General features: G+C 42.4%; 1 protein-coding gene across 15 annotated transcripts in view; it reads right to left on the minus strand.

Moving 5' to 3' along the window:
• Positions 1–24808, minus strand: part of KIF1B (kinesin family member 1B) — a 128595-nt gene that overhangs the window by 96832 nt on the left and 6955 nt on the right. For all 15 annotated transcript variants that reach the window (XR_014514445.1, XM_083453645.1, XM_083453639.1 and 12 more), the window contains exon 2: positions 21727–21905. Coding sequence is in view for 14 of the 15 variants with exons in the window: in XM_083453645.1 (XP_083309771.1) it covers positions 21727–21832 (106 nt within the window). In the remaining variant the exon portion in view is untranslated. The remainder of the gene's footprint in view (positions 1–21726; positions 21906–24808) is intronic.

Genomic DNA, 24808 nt, shown 5'->3' on the forward strand with positions numbered 1-24808 from the left:
ACCCTTTGATTAGCTCTAAAAGCAGGAAATGCCCAAATGAATATTTTCAAGTCTCCCCAGTTCAACACTTTTTGTGTTTCTTATCCCATAAGCAGCTCATCAACTGCAACCGTAGAGAGATAAAGGAGGGGGCAGGAAGATGCAATCCACAATGCAAAGTTTAAAGAGGTTTTCATATAACAGTTACTGTTAGCACATATTAAGGGGGTGCTTATTTTATCCAGACTGCCAGGGCTGTAACAACCAGTGCAGGGACACCTGGGCTGGGGGAGAGGACTGCCACTTACAGAAGAGCCTTAGCTCAATGCTAGGGCACCTGCTTTGCACACAGAAGGTCCCAGGTTCAACCCCCAGCATCTCCTGGTAGGGCTAGGAAAGTCCCCTGCCTGAAACCCAGGAGAGCCAGTCAGCCAATTGGTGCAGATAATACTGAGATAGATGGAACATTGGTCTCACTCAGTATAAGGAAGTTTCCTATGTTCCGAAGCAAGCTCCTCTACCTAGGCCCACACAGATAAACAAGGCACAGACTTTAGATGAGAAGATCTTGCAACAGAGAAGGGCTTATGCACTCTACTGGATTTTGCTCCTACTGCTGTTATGTGCTGCTTCCCATCCAGTGGCGGAATATCACCACACTCAATAATCACAACTTGACCAGGATGTGATAATCTTATTTTTTATTTCAGTGTCTGCTGATTTTTACTTATGTCACTGTGCAACTGTGGTTATGTATAGGCAGCCAATGGGAGATCAGACGGCTCTTGATCACATCACCTGGACTACACGGGGCAATATACAGCCCAGGGGTTGCTCAGCTGCCTTTGTACAGCTCATCCATGTGCTGAAATATTGAGTTTCTCCCACTCTAAGACATTTCCAAAGCCATGGCTGGTGCCCTTGGAATTTTGGCACCCTGGGCAGTTGCAGCCACTGCCGCTTTTAGGCAAACCACTTCTATCAAGTTAACACATAGGGCCCTTCTATAAACAGCTGTGCTTGGCTTGAGGCAAGCCCATCTATTTGGCTTGCTTAGCTTTATGCTAGCATGTTTAAGATACTCACTTACTTGCCTCAGAGTAAAAAAAAACCAAACCCTGGCATACATCCGCAAGGGGAAAAACACAGCAGCTGATGTACATACCATACCTATTCTTTCACTTGGGAGGCAACAATTTTGGGATAGGAATTTGGAAGTGCACATAAGCATTTAAAAATGCAACTCTTTTCACACCATAACCAAGCTGTAGTTACACCTCAATCCGCTTTCCCCTCTGATAAGCCACTTTACTTTCCAACATTCTCAAGCAATAACAAACAAACCAGTTCTTCCTTTGGAATCCTAAATATCTTTGGAAGGTTACAAGGGCAAAGTAATCTGGCTTACAAAGACTCTGGCTTCCATCCCTTCACAAATCTTGAGTCTACACCACTAAAAGTGTGGACCTGTCTTGCACTGGACTTGAACATGGCTATGCTTCTTAACTTATGCAGGGGATAGATTGCATTTCTTGTATTCCTTGTTTTTAAATGCAATTAGATTTTATTGCCTGTACCTATGACAGTTATGGAATCTAGACAATGGGAGACAAATACTTTGCATACCGGAGAAGCTATGCAAGGGTACTAATCTATACACACAGGACAAGCTTACGAAAGACTGAGTGGGATTTGCAGACAGGCCATCTGAAGAGAGTTTCCTGCTGTAGCTAAGCTGTGGCTCTCCAGATGATCTTTGATTCCACTCACCATTAGTCCCAGCATGTACGACCAGTAGTCAGAGATGATGGGACTTTGGGCCAACAACATCTGGAGAGCTCCAGGTTGGCCACCGCTGCCTTATACCTACATGAATCAAAATCCCCATGAAGTAAAACATCAAGCCATTGGTCACACGAAAGCCCTGCCACAGGTCACACATACGAGTAAGTCAGTGGGAAATGCCAGTACAGATGAATGTTCAAAGGAGCGCCTGAGGGAAACCCAGCCACATGGGTGGGGTATAAATAATAAATTATTATTATAAAATTATTATCAATATGCTGGAACACAAAATCCTGCAGAGATACAGTCAGATGTCCACAAAGCTATATAGTCCATTATCCAGCAAAAGCATGGTAACAATATGACTATCACCATTATTATGGCACACAACTGGTAAATCTGTGACAATCCTCCAAGCAAACAATGGCCTAGTTCACACGACACAGGAAGTCAAAGTATGGCTTGCCAAAACCGCACAAACATGCTGACTCTAAGAGGGTGCTAAGGTGTGGCCTTGTATGTTGTCCAAACTCAGGATCATAGTTAAGGGCTTTTGTCCTTAAGCATGATCTGCAGCCAAGGTTTGTACAGTATAAAATTATCTGAGTAAGACCTATCTGCATCTAACCAGCTATGACAAAAGTCTTTACCTTGGGAAAATGTTACATCATGGACTATGAACAAACCAGCCAGGAAAGCAGTGATGGCGTACCTTTGAGGTATATGGTTATAAAAATAGGAAGGCTTCCTAAAATCAGCCGCTCGACTCATTTGCAAACCTACAGAGAACCTTGGAAGTCAATTATTCTCAGTTTGCCATTTCTATGGCAACAAGCTAGTCTGGTTTCATTGAGAAAATAGTGTTAAAAGTAGAGGCACTCATTTCCTCACGATGCACTGCCTAAGATACTACATGCAGCAATATTTAGGCTTCCAAAGTTGCCACTTTTTGATTTCCAGATTCTAAAAAGCCTCTTAAAATTAGCTTTCTTAAAAGCCTCATTACAAAAAATAAGTCACTAAATACGTAACACTGCAGCCCATTTAAGTCAAGGTTTGTCTATAGAATTACAAAACATCACAGAAACGTTTTCAGGCAAGGACTGGATTTTTAACTGACCACTGTGCTCAAGAGAACTTGTGACAAGCAAGGTCCTGATCTAGAAAGCAAAATGACTATTTACCAACATGCTCCAGTCAAAGTTGACTTTTCTCTTTATATAATCACACCAGCTCAGTTAATTCAGTTATATTTAAAAGGTCAACTTTATGAAGAGATCCAAGGGGGAAAGAGCAAATATTGGCTACGCATGAATAAGAACTAGCCATTTTATAAAAAAGAAATGGACCAAAAGGCAGAAACCTACAGAACATGCCATTCTTATATGAAATATATTAAGATGTAGGCACTTGCCAACGTTTCATGTTGAGCGCTACAATTATTAAGACATATGAATGGAGAGAGGGGCACAAAACGAAATCAACAGACAACCCTTACATGACATCTGATGCAGATTTAAAAACAAAAAAGAAAGTGCCAGCAATTTAAGAGAATATTTTAAAAGCTCCATTTCTCAGTAAGAAGCAAACAACAAGATAAAGCCCCTAGCCTTTCCTTTTCCTCTGTGAAAAACTGCAACCATCCCTATTTTATTCTCAGCTGCTTGAGCAGCTACCAGTGTTTCAGCCTCTAGGGAACGGCTGTAGAGCTCAGTGGTAAGGGCACTTGAAATCAAGCCACGGCCACAAAAGAAGGAAGAAAGAATAAAGAACATATTTAGAATGTGCTCCCCATTATTGGCTTTGATGTTTTGACATCATAGTGATGCAACTGACTGATGGGTGGAAAGCCCAGCCCACTTGTCAAAGTGCCCTTCCACAGAATAGGGGAGGATCTGCTTCATCGACTGGATCCAGTTATTCACCCCTGGTGCAGACAATGCTGAAGGACGCGGGTGGCACTGTGGTCTAAACCACTGAGCCTCTTGGGCTTGCTGATTGGAAGGTCGGTGGTTCAAATCTTCGTGACAGGGTGAGCTCACGGTGCTCTGTCCCAGCTCCTGCCAACCTAGCAGTTCAAAAGTATGCCAGTGCAAGTAGCTAAATAGATACTGCTGTAGCAGGAAGGTAAACGGTGTTTCCATGTGCTCTGGCACTCGTCACAGTCCTCCATGCGCCAGTAGCAGTTTAATCATGCTGGCCACATGACCTGGAAAACTGTTTGTGGACAAATGCCGGCTCCCTTGGCCTGAAAGCGAGATGAGTGCCGCAACCTCATAGCCGCCTTTGACTGGACTTAACAATCCAGGGGTCCTTTACCTTTACCTTTTTACCTAGACAGTGCTGAGTTAGATGGAACAATAATCTGACTTGCCATAAAGCAGTTCCCTCTGTTCTTATGATATAGTGCATGCACAGCAGATGTCGGGAACCAGTGACCCTCCAGATGTTGCTGAACTATGACTCCCATCATTCCTGACCATTGGCCATGCTGACAGGGGTTTGGAATACAGCAGTTCCCCGCCCGGCCTGGCCTGGCCCGGCCCCACCCCCCCTGGCCGCAAGGCAAAATATCAAAGACACAGGGCATTAAATTGTGATACCACAAACAGCCACAAAACAGAAGGCACCTAGAACAGAAAGCAAGCAGGGAGAACAGGTTGGAAAGTAGGCAGGCAGGCCTTCACTATGATTTCATAGGGTTCACCCTTGCAGCTGGAATAGTCCCAGTTAAAGCTTTCATAGAGCTACATCATGGAGTCCTGGTGCAGACCATTATTATACAGGCATTCCCTCTCTGGATGCACAGCACTCCATGCTAATAATTTAATTACACATCCCCTTGAAAGGGAGAGGCGCAAAAAGGCAGGGAATCACAGCACGGGCCCACGTTAACCACTCGCTTGTTTTTAGAAAGAAATTTGTTTATCTGATATTTCAAAAGGCCCAATGTGGCAATTAACAATTCTGTTTGCAAACCAACCCTCGCATGCTTTTGTGCCACGGCTATAATTAGTTTCCATCACTGTGGCACTAACAGCAACTTTGAGGATCTCTGTTCACCCCAGCCACCTGCTTATGAGAACTCAGAGGCTTTAATCAGGGATGTGCAGTGGCTTTTACACTGCCATTTTATGCAACACTGACCACTCTTGATGCCCCTTTTGAGGCATCTGCACTTGCCATTAAACAAGAAAACAAAAAATCATTGTGAGAAAGAGGATTTCATTGTTTCCATGATCAGATTTGTTGGGTGACATCCAATTAGTCATACAAAAAATAAGCACATAGCAAAAAACAAAGACAGACACACACACACACACACACACACACACACACACAACCAATGGGCTTGTCACTTAAAACAATTGATTCTGATAACTATGCTTTGAATGTGATTAAGATTTTCTCCCTTGTTGTGTTGGCATCTAGTAACAGCCACTCCAAACTGGTTGCAGAACAGTGGTTTGACTTGCATGTTAAGTCAAATATAGCATTTTATTTGAAATCTTTCTCTTTTTTAAGGTATTCACTTACTCTTAGAGCATGTTCTTGACATGATACAAGCTAATTCCTATTTACTTATCAATCAACATATTTTATTTATTTACTCAATGATTCATACATTTATATCCAAGCTTTCACCCAAAGAGTTCAGGGTAGCATACATGATTCTTCTTCCCACCACCACGACTATAATTCTCACAACACCCCTATAAAGTAGATTAGGCTAAGAGGCAGTGACTGGGTTAAGGTTATCAGTGAGCTTCACTGCCAAGTGGAAATTTGAACCCTAGTCTCCCAGGTCCAGTACTCTAACCACTACACCACAAGAACAAGTGAAGACCAAGGGGAACTTGCTCTATGTTGCTTATTTTTAAATCCTGCCTTTCCTCGGGGGGGGGGGGGGTTACTTAAGAAGTCTCTGGCTGAGCAAGATACTGGATATGATGCTATCCAGTAGAGCCCACTGCTATTAGAAAGCTGTGCAATTGTCTGAAGCCAAGCAAATGGCTGACATTTTCCCTGGAAACCAAAGGAGTAGAAGCAAGGGTGAGTGCCTTTCAATTTCATCTATAGCCAGGAAGTCTTGTTTATTTTTCAGGATGGATATTAGCAATCCTCATGGGCAAGGGCTCATACTGGCAGCCTTGAGAATGGAAAGCATTTCAAGCAGGATGTGTTATTTTTCTCTCTCTCAAATACATTCCAATGCTGCCATCTAAGCCTCCTTCGACTCTGTTAAAATTCCATCTTCGTCCTTCGGAAGCAAATGTGTTCCCTGAAGATAATCTGAGCGTTGACCAAACAGACAAATCTTAAAAGAATCCAAGTACTCAAGTATACAGTATGCTTCTGCTGTTTCCAAACCACACTAAGTAAACAGCATCCACACAAAGTAAGCAGTATGCAAAAGGGCAAGACATGTGCGCGCCATGCCATTTTCATCTGCTAAATTATGCAGAGCTTGGATTTAATTTTTAATCAAGCTGCCTTGTTGTTGCATAAGGAGGCATCCTTGGTTTTTGTGCAAGTTGCCGTTTCCCCCCACTCAATAAACGACACAGGATACCCAACAGAACTGGAAGACTGAATTACGTGCATAATACTAATCTGTTTTGATGTATGAAACAAAACAGTATACAGTGGTGCCCCGCAAGACGAATGCCTCTGCAGACGGAAAACCCTTTCATCTTGCGGGTTTTCCGTCTGCAGAGGCGCTTCGCAAGACGAATTTCCCTATGGGCTTGCTTCGCAAGACGAAAAATGACGAAAAATTTTGAATTTTTTTCCCGCTCCAAAACCCCTTTTCCTGAAGCGCTAAGCTGCTAAAAGCATTTTAGCAGCAAAACCGCTAATCCCCCACCCCTTAAAAAGCCGTTTTTAGCCCTTAAAATGTCAATAGCGCTAATAGCGCTACTCCGTCAATGGGCTTGCTTCGCAAGACGAAAAAACCGCAAGACGAAAAGACCCGCGGAACGGATTCTTTTCGTCTTGCGAGGCACCACTGTACAGTACTTACAACCTAGGATTGCAGGAGCTTTTAAAATACATCCTTTATTGGTGTGGCCTGGAAATGAAGCACTGAAAGGCCTGAGTTCAAATCCCTCTGGGAGCCAAGAGCTCATTAAGTGGGCTTCAGTCAAGTTTATTACCGCAGAGTCTGCTCTCATGGTGGAAAGCCAGAACGCTGGCCTACTTCACAGGGTTGTTCTCAAGGCTATGGTTTGTTTGTTTGTTTGCTTGTTTGTTTGTTTCATTTATATGCCACCTTTATCTTCCAAGAATCTCAAGGTGGTGTACATGGTTCTCCTCCCCATTTCATTTCATCCTCACAACAACCCTGTGAGGTATGTTAGACTAAGAGATGGTTACTGGTCCAAGGTCATCCAGTGAGCTGGGTGGCAATTCGAACCCTGCTCTCCAAGGTCCCAGTCCAACTCTCTGATCATTACCACACACTGGCTATTAGTATTAGTAGTATAACTACTACTATTAAGATTTATATACCACCCTTCATCAAAAGATCCAAGGGCAGTTCACAGAATGCAAATAAAGAGTTAAAACAAAAACAAAACAATACCCCCCGACACACATTTAAAAGGCTTTAGAATATTAATCAGCCAAAGGTCTGGTCGAAGAGGAATGCGTTTACCTGGTGCCTAAAAATATATAATGAAGGTAAGATTATCTGGGGAGAGCATTCCACAAGTGGGGAGCCACTGCAGAGAAGGCCCATTCTTGTGTTGCCACCCTCTGGACCTCACATGTAGGAGGCACATGAAGAAGGGTCTCAGATGACGAACACAGAGTCCGGGTTGGTTTATATGGGGGAGAGGAACTTTATAAGAGGAACTTTACTAGTAATCAGAGAGTTTAGTGTTTCCAAAGCATATACTTTTCCTAATAAAAAAGTGTGTTTGTGAATGTGTGAAAATTAGCACTTCAGACTTTTAAATTCAAATGTATTTTATTTTAAAAAACATGCTTTACTCCACTCCTCTGCCAAAAAGGCAAAAAGACTAGCTTATAGATCAGCATAAAATAAAGACAGTCCCTGCCTTGAGTTTACATTCTAAAAGACATGACACAAAAAAGGGGAAAGAGGTGAGAGGAAGAAGGAAAGCAATCAAATTCAGGCCCCAGTTCTTGAAGCAACAAAGTTCTCACAAGACCCAGCCAGGATGGAAAGTGTTCCTATGCACAATTTATACCTTTTGGTCCACTAGACTCTCTTAACAAAAACTGCTTTGAAGTTCCAGTTTGAGCTATTGTAAAGCCCAAAAACCTTCAAGAACAAGAAAAGAACAACTAAAATCAGGGGATCCCAACAGCCATCAATTTAAGCCCAAAGGTAATGGTGATGTGATCCCATCCACCCTCCCCACAAAGACACCAGGAGACCTTAGCCCTGCAAAGGGCCAGTTAGCACAATAGCCTGACAAAAGGGATGCATTTTGCTTTGTTCTCATCCACTTAGAGAAGCAGCTGTGGCATACGGCCTTGAGATGCAGCTGTAGCATATGGCACTGGACAGAAGATGGCCTTCTCTGAGATGAGAAAGAGTATGCCTACAAAAGCAGACCCAATTTACAAAAGGGATGGGATCTGGCATGGGGAAATGTGCAAGGGACTTTGGGTAAGTTATCTGATGTGGGGCAGAACAGACAATTATGCCGATTGGTTTTTTCTAGGAGAATATGTCCAGTGCCACCAAATATACAACACTGATGCTAAATGAATAACTGTTTCCAGGATGCAGATGCCACACTCTTTGCAGGTATGCCATCAAAATAGACATTGTTGCAGTGGAAGAGAGTAAAGGTATCTAATGTATTATAGGGATAGTGCTTTAAAGACCCTGCAGTTCAGTGACACAGAAAGCTCACCAAGTAGGTCACAATTACTCTGATTTTACAGATGGGTAATGGAGGTGGAGAAATAAATGCTGTATGCTAGGCCTGCAGGTTTCATGTTGAAGTACTCCTGCAGCCCACTTTGTATGAAAAGTTTGTCTGCCCTGAATTATAAAGGGTTGCACCTAACCAAGTCCTACTCTGAGTAGACCAACTGAAATTAATGCACCAGAAATATCCAAATCTATCAATGCCAACGGATCAACTCTGACTAGGATACAACTGTAAGTTAGCTTAACCTTGATTTCTACCACAATGAATGGAATTTATTTCAACTATCTTGCATACACACCATACATTTAAAGCAAATCCCACCTCACTCCCATAAAATAACCCTGGAACTGTAGCTTACTCCTCAAAGTGACATAGTTCTCAGCACGCTTACCAAACTACAGTTCCCATTATTTTGTGGGAAAACAATGTGCTTGAAATTTATGGTGTGCATGTGGTCTTGGTCTGGATATAGTCTATTGCTTCCAGGATAATGCATCTCACACTTCTGGAGAGCATCTGTTATGTCTGTATAGATATTAGGAGGGATGGTACAATAAGTAGTGTGAAAAGCAACAGAACATGCAGCTTTCAAATATAGAAAACAAATCAAAAGTCTAGTCAAAATCACACTTTTACACGGAGCAAGCAGGTGGGGAAGATACTAGAAAGTATTGGACACCTTACAAAAATCTAATTAATATAATCTGGAGGAAGATCTCACATTACACCAGAACAAATGTAGAGAAATGGACACTTCCCAGCTGCAGAATGGCACTCACTCTCAAGTCGAGCAGCACAGGCATTTTTCAAGTTATTTGAAAGAAAGGAAGCTTCACGAACGCCCTTATGGAATGGCTTAGAATGGAATTTAGCTGGATTTACTCCCTTACTTTAGGAATTCTAGCTCTGTACCAAGAGAAGAAGGGAAAGAGCAAGCAAGCAAGTGAGCCATGCAGAACAGAAGGAGGAGGGGGGGAGAAGAGAGTCAGAAGCTGCTGGAAAAGCTCTCATCCTCAGCTGCTCTCCCAGATCCAGTTGCTATAAATACCAACTCTGCAGCTGGCGTTTCAGGAGGACAACATGCCTGCTCCATAAATGTGGGCTGCAATCCCACTAAAAGCAGGGGCCTCCTCTCCAAATTTCCACATGGAGCCTTTACATTTCCAACATACGCTCAGGAACTTAAGAATTTGCCTTATAAAAAGTCAAACCATTGGTTCAGCTAGCTTACTGTTGTCTAAACTGACTGGCAGTGGCTCTCCAGGGTTTCAGACAGGGAGACATTCCAAGCCCTACCCAGAGATTGAAAATAAGAGCATGTTGGATCTGGCCAATTGTCCACCCAGTCCAGCATCCTGTTCTCACCTGGGACCTTTAGCGCATAAAGTACATGTTTTACCACTGCTTTACCATTCCTAGGAATGTAGAAATCTACCTCATGCAGAGTCAGCCCACTGGTCTATCTAGTTCAGTATCCTCTATACTGCCTGGCAGTGGGTCTCCAAAGCACCAGATAGAGATCTTTTCCAGCTCTAACTAGAGATGCTGGGGATTGAATCTGGGACCTCTTCCATGCAAAGCAGATGCCCTGCCACTGAGCTATGGCCCTTTCTTACATCAACAATTGCATGGCACTTTTAAACACATTGTCCCCAATACAATGCAAGAAACTGAAAAAAGGTTACATGAAAGCAGACACATTTATCACAGACAGATTAGTGGATGACAGGCAGAATTCCTGAATGGAAGGATTTGAATTCGGGGGGGGGGGGGGGAAGGATTGAGCAATGTAGGTTTTAGGAGGAAAGCATTTGTACATATATTTAAAGAGACATACAGAAGAACCAGCTGCACATTTTAAAAATTCTCTTTTTGCATTTGAAGAGAGGCCTGCTTTAAAAATATATATATCAGTACAGGATTCAGCTATCATTACTGTGCTTATCCTGGATTTGTAACCAGGCCAGCCACTCTCTGCCAGCTCAGACTAAAAAGCAGCTGCCCATAGAATGTACTGTATTTTTTGCTCTATAAGACTCACTTTTTCCTTCCTAAAAAGTAAGGGGAAATGTGTGCGCGTCTTATGGAGCGAACGCAGGCTGCGCAGCTATCCCAGAAGCCAGAACAGCAAGAGTGATCGCTGCTTTCACTGTGCAGCGATCCCTCTTGCTGTTCTGGCTTCTGAGATTCAGAATATTTTTTTTTCTTGTTTTCCTCCTCCAAAAACTAGGTGCGTCTTGTGGTCTGGTGCGTCTTATAGAGCAAAAAATACGGTATTTGCTTAGATGTTTTGCACAGCTCTGTAAGAACAGAGGGCCCATGTTCACAAGCTGAACAACTTTGGTTATTGAAGGAAAGCAGTGAAATGCACTAACAAATGCTTGAAGAACTGTCTTTGTCTCATATCCAGCTTTTTAAATTTTTATTTTATTTTTAGAGGCAGAATCTTACAATTATAAGCCCTTTGGCTAAGGTTTCTGTACAAGGCAGAAGTAGTTATCCTGACGTCACTGTGACACCAGGCAAAATGACTGGTGGGCTGCCCCACCCACCTGTCCCCATGAAATGTGTGTGAGATAAGGATGGAATTTTCCAACCCTGGGATAAGCTGTTGTCTGTCAGATGGTTTACTTTCTCTTAGTGGTCACAAAGAGAAATAAAATACCCAAACCAGATCTCTATGCAATACAAATATCATTTGTAAGAGGTAAATAATATAGATCCAGAAAAATACCTCTTTCTCTCTCTGAAATTCTAACCTTAAGGGCCAGTTTTAATAGTTCATATTGAAATAGTTTTAGACAGCAGAGTTCCCAGAGAGATGGTGTCCATTCAAGCATCCAGAACGAAACAACTTCTCATTAATTCTTTTACAGTACTTTTTATCTGGGGGTTAGAGAACACATAATATAGCCTCTTATGAGACTGTTCCATTGGCCTTCTTTAGAGACCCTTCTGAATATCTTTCTTGATTTATCACTGAGCAGGTGACAAAATATTTGATTGTCATCATGTCTCTTGGACCTACTATGATTGTTAGTTCTTGCCAAAAAACAAAAACAAAACAAAATAATTGGCTCCATCAAGGCAGTGATTTTGCACTTTATGCTTCTGTGTTTTGTCCTATTGATCAGTTGACCATAATAAGCATCTGAGTGACTTTCATGGACACCAGGGCAGGGATACATAGAGGTTATTCCTCTTCCTAAAATAAAATCTAGCTAGTACTATGGTGGCAAGTGCTGCTGCTCATCACTCCTGCTTAGTTAGGCACTGCTTTTGATGCAACTGGGTCAGCTAATTTCAGAGCCATCAAACATGCCAGTCATTTGCCTGATCCCTACCCTGAACTGATTCACAAGGTTTTTGTCCACACTGCTGCACAACAGCAAGCAGTGATCCCAGAGCCCAGGCATCATGCCGAGACCTGTGAGTAAGCAGGCATAGCCTTCTCTCATCACTTTGTACTTTCTCCTCCATCTGTTGTTCTGATCAATTCTCCTTACCCCCATCTCTTGACCTTGTAACTTGAGAAACAAGACTGATTCCTCATCTACAAAGGAGCCCCATCTCTGACCAGAATCCCTTACATAAAAACTGGAACAGGAAACTAGTTTATGTGTAAAGATTACCAGACATCCAAGCTGTGCTCCAATAATAGGTTTCCAACTGAGTCTTATTAAGAGTAGACCCATGGAAATGAATGGGCCTAAGTCATGATTATTAATTTAAATGGGTCTACTCCAAGTGGGACTAGCATTGGATATTGTTACTTACATTCACTGCAATTTGGCTGGAGCAGTTTATGAGCCCGCTTCATTGCAGTTAAGGAGTTTTGGCATAGTATTTGACAAAATAAATAAATATATTCTTCACCAACATCAACCAAGGACACAAGACATTTAATACAGTAGAAACTCGGTTGTCAAACGCATCATAAATTGAATGGTTCGGCTTTCAAACACCGAAAACTGGAAGTGAATGCTTCTGTTTTTGAACGTGCCTCAGAAGTCGAATGACTTCCGAGGCGCGTTTCTCCATTTTTAAAATGGATTTTGCCAACCGTCAATTGCGCCTTGATTGTCAAGCATTTCAGAAGTCGAAAGGTCTTCTAGAATGGATTACATTCGACAACCAAGGTTCTACTGTATACACTTTTCCAAACCTGCATTCACTATACCCATCACACTCATTCCTACTACAGATACTAATTAAGCAACAGAAGCAAAGATGGTTGGACCATGGCATCCAAGTAGATTCAGTACAACTACAATTTATCAGACAACTCAATTCTGCCAGACTATGGCTTGAATCAAGACTACGGATTTTTATCACTTTAAAAGGTAAAGGTAAAGGTACACCTGCCTGTACGGGCCAGTCGTGTCCGACTCTAGGGTTGCGTGCTCATCTCGCTCAAGAGGCCGTGAGCCGGCGCCCTCCGAAAATACTTCCGGGTCACGTGGCCAGCGTGACGAAGCTGCAGCTGGTGAGCCAGCACCAGCGCAGCACACGGAAACGCCATTTACCTTCCCGCTATAAAGTGGTACCTATTTATCTACTTGCACTTAAGGGTGCTTTTGAACTGCTAGGTGGACAGGAGCTGGAACCGAATGATGGGAGCTCACTCCGCCGCGGGGATTCGAACCGCCGACCATGCGATTAGCAAGTCCTAGGCACTGAGGTTTTACCCACAGCGCCACCCGCGTCCCATATCACTTTACATGTTGTTAATTACTTGACCAATGCCAGGAGACCTGTGTTATCACCAACACTGCCTTGTTAATGTGTCCCTAGAACTAATTTGCTTTCAACTAATAATCGTTGTCTGTTCTATTTTGCATTTTTAAGGATTTCCCACTTAATTCCACCAACCATGTGTATATATTCTTGCCAATTTAAGTACAGTGGTACTTTGGTTTACAACCATAATCCGTTCCAGAGATCCATTTGTAAACCAAAACGGGTTGTAACCCAAGGCGCGCTTTTGCCAATGGGGCCTCCCAAAAAAATTTGTTTGTAATCCCAAAAAAAAAAGGGTTATAATAAAAAAAAAGGTTGCAAACCGGGACACGCACTTCCAGGTTTGACATATTTGTAATCCAAAATGTATGCAAACCAAGACATATGCAAACCAAGGTACCACTGTATTGCAGTTCATCCAGCTGATGAAGTGGACTCTGATACACAAAAGCTTATTTTTCTGAGTACTTCCAAGCTGTTCTGTGTGCAAGCTTGCCACCATTGCACATCCAGAGAAACAATGGCACAATACAGCTAAGAAAGAGCTGCCACCAATGTCCAGTTATCCAGGGTCTTTCTAGCTTTCACATCATTTTAAGTTTTTTAAAAAGCCTTTGATCACACAGCCAAACTATGAAACCAAAAGGGTCAGCAAGAACCAGAGAAGCCAGGAGGCAAAAGTCCTGCATTTTGCAGGAAGATTGCTTGCTTCCTTCTGATATCAAAAACTATGCTGGTGAACTCACAAGTCGGAAATTAAAGCAAGAAAGCAGAGGATTCACTGGTCTGAATGAACTTCACCACTTCCTCTGAGGCTTGCCTAGCTGTCAAGCCACTCACTCCATCCAAGGAGAGACATGAAATGTTGATATCTGAAGTGATGTGCCTCTGGGATTCCTGGCATGGATGCAACTGAATTAGGCTTTCATTTCTTCCCCCTGACTGTCCCACTAGCTAGTGGGAGCAAGTATCTACTGCCATCTGAAACCTCTGACCACCATCTGGGAAACCTTTCTCCTAAGCTATACTGAAAAATGTATTGGGGTAAGTGACTTTTATTTCTTCAGCCATCCAGCCACAAGGGTTGTTCTAGTGAGACAGGTCTCCGATTAAGCAGTAGGAACACAGGAAGCTGCCTCAGACAAAGTCAAACCATCTAGCCCAGTATTTCCCATACTGACTGAAACCATCTCCACATCATTTCAGACAGGGAAGATTTCCAGTCCGATTCAGAGATGCTGGGGATTGAACTTGGGACCTTCTACATGCAAAATTGATGCTCTTTTATTGAGCATTGGCCCACTGCCTGATATATGGCTAATGGTGGTCAAGATCTCAAGTCCCTGGTTAGTGTCTTTTGGATTCCCAAGGGTTTCTCAACCATACTTGTAAGCACCACCTTCTTAGGAAGAAAAATGTCAAAGATCACTGGTGCCAAGCCACCTGTGATGTGAACATGTCTATGGCTATTAGCAAATAAGAATGTGGAATGTTATTGTTCCATTTCTCTGTATGCAGTGAAATGCACCAGTGGTTGAGATCCGCATCAGAAGCCCATCTCTGGATGCTTCCAACTTTGGTGGCAAGATGAGTGGCTATCAAGGTATTTTAGGTGGCAATGCACATTTCCCCACATCCATTTGACTGAATGGATTAGACTTTAAGGTCCCCTTTGAAAATACTGAAAATTGGGGGGGGGGGGGACACTAGAAGGTGCCTTGCAACAGCTCAAACTATTCATCCACGTGGCCTGGCATTGTGTACTCCCTGATACCCCAACGTGGTGCACTCCAGCTGCTTTGGACTCAAACTCCCAGCAGCCTCAGATAGCACGAGCATCAAAGTGAGGGATGATGGGAGTTGTAGTGCAAAACATCTTGGAGCACCAGGTTGGGGAAGACTGGTCTACTCTGATGAGGGCTCTTAAGGGCCTCCACAGAGATATTTCAATTCTCTTGAAATATCTACCTGACATCAGGAAGTGAAGCTGGGATCTTTTGCATGCAAACCAGGTGCTACCACTTATATGGTCCTTCTCATAAATAACTAAAGATAGAAAAGAGCATACATTCCAAGCCAAAATAAATAAACAAATAAAGTATCCCATATAGCCAAGAGCTCATGCCTTCCCAGCTTCATAAACCGCAATCTGTTAAAGGCAGCATCTGTGGTTTACTCCTGACAGATGGGGCCACCACACTGCAATGGGATAAAGGGGTTTGGAGAACTGCAATCCCATTGCTTAAGTCACAGATGATCCAATAACATGAAACACAGCATAAAATATGGGGAAAGGATACTGTAAGATCTCTCTGCAGAGAGGGAAATAAAATTCACGTTTAATAAGTTTAATTCTGTGTTCAAATGGGATTTATACATTATCAACCCAGCTTGCAGTTGTAAATGAGTTTATTTGTCCCCATCAAGTGCACAAGAAATGGCTCAGGACTTCCACAACAAAAGTAGAAACCCAACCACAGAACTTGCATAGAAAGGAGATTCCAACTAAGCATCAAGAAGAACTTTCTGACAGTAAGAACTGGTTGATAGTGGAACAGACTCCCACGAGAGATGGTGGACTCTCCTTCCTTGTAGGCTTTTAAGCAGAGGTTGGATGGTCATCTGTCATGTAGGAGCTATTTGAGATTAATGCATTACAGGGCTGGACCAGATGACACTTGGGGTCCCTTCCAACTCTACAATTCTATGATTCTATGTTGTATATATTGCATTCATAATGGAAATCTACTGGGCAGAATCCAAATTTAAGTCATGCTTGAAATCCATTGGAACTTAAGTTAGTTGTGCCACAATCCAGCCATGTATTTTATGCTTTGCCAGTTGCTTAAGAGCCAGCTACAGGGTAGAAACCACACAACATCAAAAATGCAGTGAAACTAGCTTTAAAAGTCAGTCCACCAGTGAAAAGATAGAGATGGATGTGATGGCACATGCATTTACTAAACACAATGGCAGCATCAGGCAATTATATCAACTTTATAAACCAACATGCTCCATATTGCTCCTGGAAAACTAGGATAGAGTACCATTATTTCAGGGACACTTTTGTGGTGTATGAAAATATGGCAGTTAGATAAAGAAAATATCAAAATGTGTAATTCCTCTGGGTGGAGGGAGATAGATAGGTAAGTAGGTAGGTTGATAGATATTCCGCTGACTTTCTAGATTTGGGGCAAACAGTTCTGACTTTTTTGAACTGTAACATGAAGGCACTACATACTTTAATCAGCTGCAGCTTCCAGCACTGTCAAAAATAATGCTGTTCATTGTAATAATGAGTTCTCAGCGCCCAAGCCCTTTTGTGATGAAAGTGTATTAGCAATCTAAGAACAGCTACAAAAAACAGAGATTAGAATGCAAATAGGAAGCTTGATGGCTGACCTTTGTAGGAAAATATCTTACTCAATGTTCTGAGGAGGCATTCTGCTGTTACTAGGAAGAAGAGAAGTTTCTTCAACCGTGGAGGCTTAATGCAGCAAACCCTTCAGGAAAACAGACTTAAAAGGATCCCCAAACATTGAAACCAGTTTCAGGCACTAATCATAAAAAAGGAATAGCTTGGGAGTGGAGCGCTATTCCAGTGCCGTCATATGACTGAACAACACTCCCTTCCAATTGGCTGGGGTTGTTTTTGTGCATTACATTACTGAACAGCCAGAAGCTGAATCACTAGAATGGCACCAGAATTACTGCCATTAGGATAGCCCACAGTTTGCTGCTGTTCTGCTTTCCAAAGAGGAAGGAATTCTCTTCATGATAGACAGAGACTTGCTGAATCGGTGAAACAGCCCCTATTCTGTTAACAATTACATGAACATCAAAGCTAAGGACGACAGGCATTTCATGTGCCTTTTTAAAAGATGGAAACAAAACAAAAAGGGAGTCCATACCAGATGCTATTGACCTACAACTCCCATGAGCCTCAGCCAGCATGGCCAATGGCCAAGGATAATGAGAGATGCAGTCCAGAAACATCACTACACAAAGGCCTTGTTCAAATGTATCACTGACCCATAGTTTGGCACTATGAGAATGTGCCTTCAAGAGGCCTTTGCACAAGACCATTCCCTCACTTCCTTCCAAGTATGAAGAAACCATAGTTTGCACTTTCCATTCAAACCAGAACACTACAGTTTCTAGTCACAATGTAAGTCCATTTCATTTGAACCAACAAATTACAGCTTGTGATGAATCCTGCAAACAATCATAAAACTACAGTGTGCCTGATTGGACAAAAAAAATTACAGCCTGCCTCACAAAAGAGGAGAGGGAAGCACATGAGCTCCAAAAAAGACTTCCTAGACAGCCATGCTGGCTGGGACTGATGGGAGTTAGAATCCAAAACATCTGCAGAGCACCTGGTTGGCAACACCTGCTATAAAGAATTGTGTTGCACCAGCTCTCATCAAGAACAAAGCAGCAATAAATAGATGAGATTTGCTAAAGTCATCCTCTGAGAACATAGCCTAAGAGTGCTCATCATGGAAGGCTGGTAAACAGCCATTCACCTGTAAGAGCTGCCTCCAGGAAACCAGCTGAGGTTCCATTCTTCCTTTCAGCCCTAATAGCTACTGGAGCTTTGAGGCAGTTCAGAAGTCTGCAAATAACTTAGTTTTGGCTGTATAAAGCTGCAAATGCTCAACCCCAGAGGCAACTATGCAACCCCACTGCCAGTCAGGGGCACCAACTCTTGGGGGCCCAACCCTTTTAGACTCCCCAATATTTTTGTGAGGGAGGCCAGGCCCCTGCAAAGTCCAAAAAACTCAGGGCCAACTGCAGAGCCAAGCATGGCGCAGCTTCAGTGGCTGGCTCCTCCTGCTGTTGTTGCTGCTGCTGCTGCTGGGAAGGAGGGAATATGCAGCCCTTGAATGGTGGCAGTGGCAGCAGGAGGCGAAGGAGGAACCTCTGGCCATTGAAGTTGCGCTGCTGAGGCATTCTGCTCCTCCGGCATCCTGACATGACTTTAGTTCCCCAATCTCTCCCACAAGTTGGCACCTCTGCTGTCAGCTTTCCCCCCATTTCCCACCACTACCACCAGCAACCCAAACCCATTCTCATTTCCATATCCTCCATGACAACAACTTTCTGCTGTGTAGCATCTGCAATCAGCTCCGACAGCCCTGCAAGCAGGCCAGGCGTGCTGCCAACATTCCAGCCTCTTAATGCAGACAGTACATGTGATTTCAGCTGGACTTCAGGATTTCACTGTGCAATTCTATACACACACACACAAAGATAAAGAAAGGAGATAAAGGCTGCATTTGCATGTTGTGATTAAACCACTGTTAGTTAAGGCATTGCTGTGAATGCCCAGATCATTGCTGCTTCATTCCTCCCCATTAGTGAGCAGTAGCAACAAGCCACAATTCCCTGGCTCAGCGCTATGGCCAAACTGGGGTCATGGTTTGTTTTGTTCAAAAAAATAAAATAAAATGATCTGAAGCCAAGCTTTGTTCTCAGCTTCAGAACATCATTTATTTGGAGCAAAACAAGCCATGATACGCACTTCAGACACAGCACTTGAGGCAGGGATCACAGCTTACTGCTCCATGGCTTAACCATGATGTAGCCGCACCTGCATTGAAACATTACAGCCTGTATGAATCCTAATTGCACCTGCAAGTTTAAACAGGGTGGATTAGACCAGAGGACAGATATTTTCTAAAAACTGCTTTCCATAGAATATTAAGGATGGCTTGTAAAATTCTAGCAGTACCACCCTCTTTCAAAAAGGACAAAGGAAACTTGTATTGGCAACTTCCAAATATTTAAATCCATGCATATTTGCTAGAGGAGGCAACTTCCTTTCCTGGCCGAAAGCCAGTATCTCCAACAGTTCTAAATGTCTATTTGTCCTTAGCAATGCATAGGCATGCCACACAACATGCCAAGCAATTGCTAAGCTGCCCTTACAAGATGGGCTGAACAAACTGTCTGGTTATCTAATTAAGATTTATCAGGAAATAGCATGGCATTTTCATGGGCATCTCAGTATCGTGTACGTTTTAGACTTTGTAGAATGCTGTCTCACTCACTCCTAAAACTACAGAAAAGAACTTTTATTTATTTCTAAACAAAATATTTACAAACACCTGGTTTACACTATATTAAACTAGGCCTTAGCATTATGCGTGAACTCTGCCCAAAAGTGTAACTATGGTTTTCTAACTGCCAACCAATTTGGAGCTTATTTGTTGGTGGCTTACAAAACTTGTTTCCCTTAACTGTGGGTTAGCATTGCATGTGAACCCAGCATGCTTAACCATGGGTTTGTTTGACCACTGCACCCCAGACGTTCATCAAACTACTGAGGAAAGAGCAGCTGGAAAACAAACCAAAAGCTGTAGAAGCAAGCCATGGCTTCTTAGATTATGGAATATCTCATGATTAACATGTGGTTTGTTAAACAAACCATGGTTATGCTCAGTCCAGGCCAAAGCCATATGCAGGTTTAGTCAAAATTACAGTTCAATATTCAACAAGAATACCCAGAAAGGAGATAATCTATGTCACTTCAGTGTCAATTGACTTTGTTAATTTTTTTTGTTACTGACAGACAACTAGGAACCCAATCAAGCTCAGCCAAAAGAGAATGCATAGCTGGCATGTTTTAAAAGCAGCCTAGCTAGAATGGTGCCTTTGAATTCTGATATAATGTCTTTCGCTCACCTGGATGGAGGATAGAGAGGAGTGGTGGGTGAGTGTGTGTGAGTAGAAATGAAATATAAAACTCCTATTTGCTGTTTCACCCGTTTTGCCTCAGCTCTGCATACCACTGGCATGTGGCCCTCAAAAGGCTGCCCACCAGGGAACACAGTCTTCAGGCTGAAAGGAGTTGTTCACCACTGCTCTAACCACTGCAGCAGCACATGGACTAGATACAACACCACACACCCAAGACAGGCTGGAACAGGAGATATTCTGCTATCATTCACATGGTATTTTTTTGGGGGGGGTGGGGGAAGGTTGGGATTAGAGGTTATGGACTCCTTTCAAAGAAGTGTATATTGCTATACACACCTTCATGCCGCTCAGTAAGAACACAAGAGGGGTGGGGTGGGGGGAGACAAGAGCCTGTAAAAGCGTGTGAAAATAGTCCCCCCATTACCGCCTGAAAAGCAGCCTCTTCCCTTTCCACTTGCTCCTTTTCAGAAGATCCATTTTTCTGAACATTCCTTGCATAATTCCTACCTAATAGCACACTAGAAAAGCCCACCCTCAGATGACAAAGGCTCCAGGATATCTCTAATGCTACTTTCCCACAGTTATTAAATGGGTCGAAGTGACTTAAGTCTGACCACCTGCTATTTCAATTTGCTTTTGTCTGCCTGGAGACGTTCCCCAAAAGGCTGCAGGTCAGAACATTCCCAGCAAAATCAGTTCAATAGAAAGATGCAAACGAAGCCTTTCCCTACTGAAGCGGCTACAGCTTGATCCTCAGAGCTTGTTCATTTATTTCTTTACAACTCTGTTCCTTGAAAACTACCATTTAGACAGTTATATCTATGATGACAGGTATGTACCAGGGGTTCAAACTGCCAGACCACAAAACAACAACACCAGGGCACCTTTAATCATGGAATTGTTAGCAAATTCACTTAAATAACACAGATGGGAGAGAAAAGAACTCCTGATAACACTTTACCGAGGAAACTGACTACAACCAGCTTATAATTTGAGAGATTCAGGCCTTGTACATACAAGGAGTCATTCAACTAAGCATACAGCAGAAAACACTCAGAATCAGGGGATGTGCTACTTCAGCAAACATCATGCTACTCTGTCTGGTTGCTAAGCAATACTTCAGCTTTCCCTGCCTCTTCGTTACCTGTCTTACTGATAGCAGAATTACCCCGTAAATTGCACACTGGATGATCCCTGTTGTTACACTCATTCTGGAAGCCACAAAAATGGAGCCACAGACCAAAAGGCATTTAAAGCTTCCTCTCAAGCAAACACACATGCATAATGGAAAACCATTCTGCCATATCCAAAGAGAAACTCATACAGAAATGATCGTGCAATGTTGCCAAAGAGAAGGAAGTCTCCAAATCACATTTCCGCTTTTGACATATCCACAGTAAGAGAAAGAGTATTAATAAGCAAAAATGCATTTAAGCAAATTATAACGCCTTTCCAAAAAAAAAAAAAACTATCACAAGACTTCTACAGAAAGAAAGAATTTCCTTAAATGAACCATTTGTCAATGACATAAGCTAGACAGTAACCAATTTACTGAGAATCTCATCAAGGAAAAGCCACTCCATCTGAAGATTTGCACCAAACTTACTGGTTGAGTTGCCTTGCATTTGTATGATGCATTTGGACTCTTTGCTGGTCTCTCGGGAATTAAAGGGTCTGACCCGGACAGCCACCTTGACTGAAGCGCCCGACATTTTGCAGGTCTCTTGTGTGTACTCCAGAAATTATGAGCGAAGGACTTCCACAGTTTTTCTCTCCTGGAGTTATCTTTTGACAGAGAGAGAGAGAGAGAGAAATTCAATGATTTGAAAATACATTCCAGACATCTTGATGGTTGCTAGGATAATAGCTTAGCTCATTAGATACCCCCCTACAGACAAATTTCATATTTTTTGGCTTCATGGAGGCCGAGCGTATCCAGGGTTACCCTCCTTCTCGCTAGCCACTGTCAAGTAATAGCTTTCAGGGGAAAATGATTGTTTCCAGCCCCTCCCTCAAGGAGAAAACATGGAGCCTGCAAACTGACATCACTCCTGACTCAGAGGGATTAAAAGGACAGCCGTTCTTTGTGCTGTTTGTTCATTTTATCGGTACATGTGGAAAGCTTAAAAGAAACCTACACAACCCCAGGGATTTCCTCCATTCACAGAGTATATAAAAATTAAAATACATGCTGAGGTGGCTTTGCCTTTGAAGTCACCCTAAAAACAGCTCCCTCCCTCCTTGATTCTGTAGAAAAGAGGGAGGGAAGCAGGTTTCTGTCTGAAACATTTCTATCCTCGCAGCTGCTGGCTAACAAAGCAAATAGCCCAAATCACCAAGTTCCAGGAGCAAATAGCCATAGCGAAAAATGCAGTTTAGCTGGGAGAGAGAGTACATTGTGGGCAAATTATTGTGTTTCCGCAGATAGGCTTGAGAACAACTAATCCTGAATCAGCTAAGGGGGAGACTGGAGATATCATTTAGCATCCTCTGCTTTTATTAACTTGTTCTATTTACTGACATGACTGTCCTTTTCTGGTCTATGTTGTTATTCCTTGTGTGAAAAAATAAATAATTTGAGCTTTGTTTAACGCAGGGTACACCAAAAGGACATCCAACTGAAGGCTATTCAAAAACATCTAACATCTTATACACAAATATACACAAAAATTATACACAGACGGCCTACCTGTAGAATTACAATCGGACATTCACAATACCCAGGTTTGACAATGGCACTATGTTATAAAGAATGTAGAGTGTGGTAAACCTTATTATTATGAATTAAACATTCCATTCCTTTGAGAAAACGTTCTGCAGCTCTTCATTTTAGATGCTATCCTCAGGTCAGCCTACGGTACATTGACAAAAGATATACTGTACTAGGCTCTCTTAAGTAAAGACTGTGATCAGGAGGCAGTTGAGGATATTGTTCACTTTGTTTTAAGCACCTAAATTAGGATTCTCCCAGAGAGAGATTTGCTTTAGGGCATGGAGATTTGCCTTTTTTCTTGTCAAGGGCTGCATTCCCTTAGAAATAATAAGCCACTGTTTGTATTAAACCATAGCTTACTTGTGAACATTTCTCTCCTTTAACACGTGAGTCATCATGTGGCTTCTCCCCTCCCATGTAGCACCCACGTGACTCAAACAAGCCATAGAATGACTTTTCATGTCATCCAAACCTGGATCATGGTTTGTTTCTTTCAAACAAACCATGAGCAGTAAATCATAAACAAACCAAAGTTTGTTCTCAGTTTATTTCTGGCTTACCGTTCATGGTGCATTTGAAACAAACAAATTTATGCTAAAATAGACATGTTTGCATAGAAATCTGCCTAATATAAACATTTTTGTAAAGGAGAATTCATTTCCTAACAGAATGCATTTTTACATGTTTTTTTCATATAGACTTTACCCTAGTCTATGCATTCTTGTACATGCTACTTGCCTGGAGAACACATGGCAAATGCAAAGAAATGCAAATCCTGAAGGATGGCTGCTTTTCAGTTCACATACTGTTTTAGAAAGTGCAAACTAAGTAGGTTTGCTTTTAAAGATTAAATGAATCCTTACTGCACCCCCATATTTTTTCACACTATGGCCCCTTTTCACAATGGTGAAGACAGGTTGCATGGTGAAATAAAGAAATTGGATGTGTCATCTTATTAGTCAGGTATTTGCCCACTGTTGAGTAGTATAGCTAACTGGACAACTATTATATCTCACAGTAGCCACACATTTAGGAGACAGGTCATTTTCCCCACCCACCAAATAAAATGGGTATGGGCTGCTAGCTAACTCACAATTCCTCATGCCACATCAAAAGAAGAAAGTTACATGTTAGCTTGTAGGTGTGTCTGCAAAAATCTGTAAGTTACAAACCAAGAGATGAAGGCAGCAGAGATGAATGAATGTTAATACTGCAATACAACCTTTGCCTTCTACAGTCTTTCATTATCATCAATTCAGCTGTCTTGGAACAGAACTAAAAGCACTTTGGATTAATGGACAAAAAACTTCTGGTAATATCATAGAAGGTACATTAAGTACTTTGGAATCCTCAACTTAAGTGTCCTTTTGTAGCTCCTTACAAAGAAGATACAGCCTTCCTCATCCTTGAGCAGGGACTGCACACTGATGACTAAAACTGCTCTTTCCAATAATAAATCTCATCTCTACCGTAATAGCTTGGGTTACACTGGTAATTTTGCTAAAGAATCAGATGATAGCACGGCCTCCAACAGAATGAGAAAATCCAGCATTTACTCATTCAAAGCTACTTCATTTATGAGATTCCTCACTGCAGTTGTTGGACTCCAATTCCCACCAGCCTCAGCCAGCATGGCCCAGTGATCAGGGATGATGGGAATTGGAGTCCACCAACATCTGGAAAGCGATGGATCTCACACCTCTGGTTTACTGTGCACCACAGTTACCAAGCTGCTCTGTTCTTCAAACTTGGATATAATTCAGTGGATTCATACCACACAAACAAGACAAATTTATGGAGTAGGACTATTGAAGACTACTAGCCATAATGGCTGTGCTCTGCCTCCAAAGTTAGAGGCACTAATGCTTCTGAATAGCAGTTGTTGGAAATCACAGGAAGAAAGAATGATTGAATCTTGCTTGAATCCTGTGTGCATACATCCCACTGGCATCTGGTTCTCAGTTGTAGTCACCAC

Source organism: Podarcis tiliguerta (genome assembly GCF_965153285.1).
Source record: "Podarcis tiliguerta genome assembly, chromosome: 8".
Classification (NCBI taxonomy): Eukaryota; Metazoa; Chordata; class Lepidosauria; order Squamata; family Lacertidae; genus Podarcis; species Podarcis tiliguerta.